The 882-nt window shown below is 44.6% G+C and overlaps 1 protein-coding gene across 1 annotated transcript in view; it reads right to left on the bottom strand.

The window, feature by feature from the left end:
• Positions 1 to 453: 453 nt before the first annotated feature.
• cc2d2a (coiled-coil and C2 domain containing 2A) overlaps positions 454 to 882 on the bottom strand; it is a gene marked incomplete in the record, with an annotated part of 42,558 nt that continues 42,129 nt past the window's right edge. The window contains 1 exon segment of the mRNA XM_034150948.1: positions 454 to 835. Within this exon segment, the coding sequence (XP_034006839.1) occupies positions 650 to 835 (186 nt within the window).

Below are 882 nucleotides of genomic sequence, written 5' to 3'. Positions count from 1 at the left end.
ACATGTAAGAAGTCAAAGTAAAAAGGAGAGCTGATCTGAGCCTGGTTAGTTACGGCCAAAGACACGTGCAGCAGCCACGAGGCGACACAGCTCCTACCCAACCAACTCTGAAGATCTCTCTCCAGTCCCATGTATTTAAATCTACCAGATAAAACAGGTAAATGCCTAAAACACCTATCAGCTGATGCCAGCAGGCCGTAGAAACTGAGAGGTCAGGGTTATGGGCCTAGGACATTTACTTTATTTCAGTAAGAATTGAAAAGCTGTTAGTGTCTCAACACAAAGAGGAATCATTTAAAGTTGGGCTGCATTTTCTTTCCTCTATAATTATTTTTTAAATTTTAACAACTTCTTTTTGTATGTGTAAAATAAAAAAAATGGTAGACATTGACACAAACATTAAAGGAGGTTTGAATTACAAAAATTACTTTGAAATTTAAAACAATTCGTTTTTTTACATAAAGACAGAAATGCCAACATGTGGGCCAACAGTCAGAAACCTCCCTGTGAAGCGTTGGCGCCCCCTAGTGGAGGATGGAGACCCTCAGTGGGCATGAAACACTACAGAGCATCATTTCAGGAAGAAGAGATTTATTGAACTGTATAACACATTATATAAAAACATTGAATAATAAAGCCGCTGTGCAGGTCAGGTGCGTACGAGCGAGGCCAGGTAGACCCACACGGAGAGCACGTTGTTGGGGTACGGGTGCACGTACACCGCCAGGGCGAACTCCACGTTAGGAGCGTGCACGTTGTGGACCCCTGTGCTGAACACCGCCTCCACGATGGGACGCACCTCCGAGAAGGGGAGGTGCAGAGGGAAGCCCGAAATCTGAGGAGAGAGAGAGAGAGAGAGAGAGAGAGAGAGAGAGAGAGAGA

Source organism: Trematomus bernacchii, unplaced genomic scaffold (genome assembly GCF_902827165.1).
Source record: "Trematomus bernacchii unplaced genomic scaffold, fTreBer1.1, whole genome shotgun sequence".
NCBI lineage: Eukaryota > Metazoa > Chordata > Actinopteri > Perciformes > Nototheniidae > Trematomus > Trematomus bernacchii.
The sequence above is the reverse complement of the archived record's forward strand: the minus strand, read 5'-3'. Positions and strand labels throughout refer to the sequence as shown.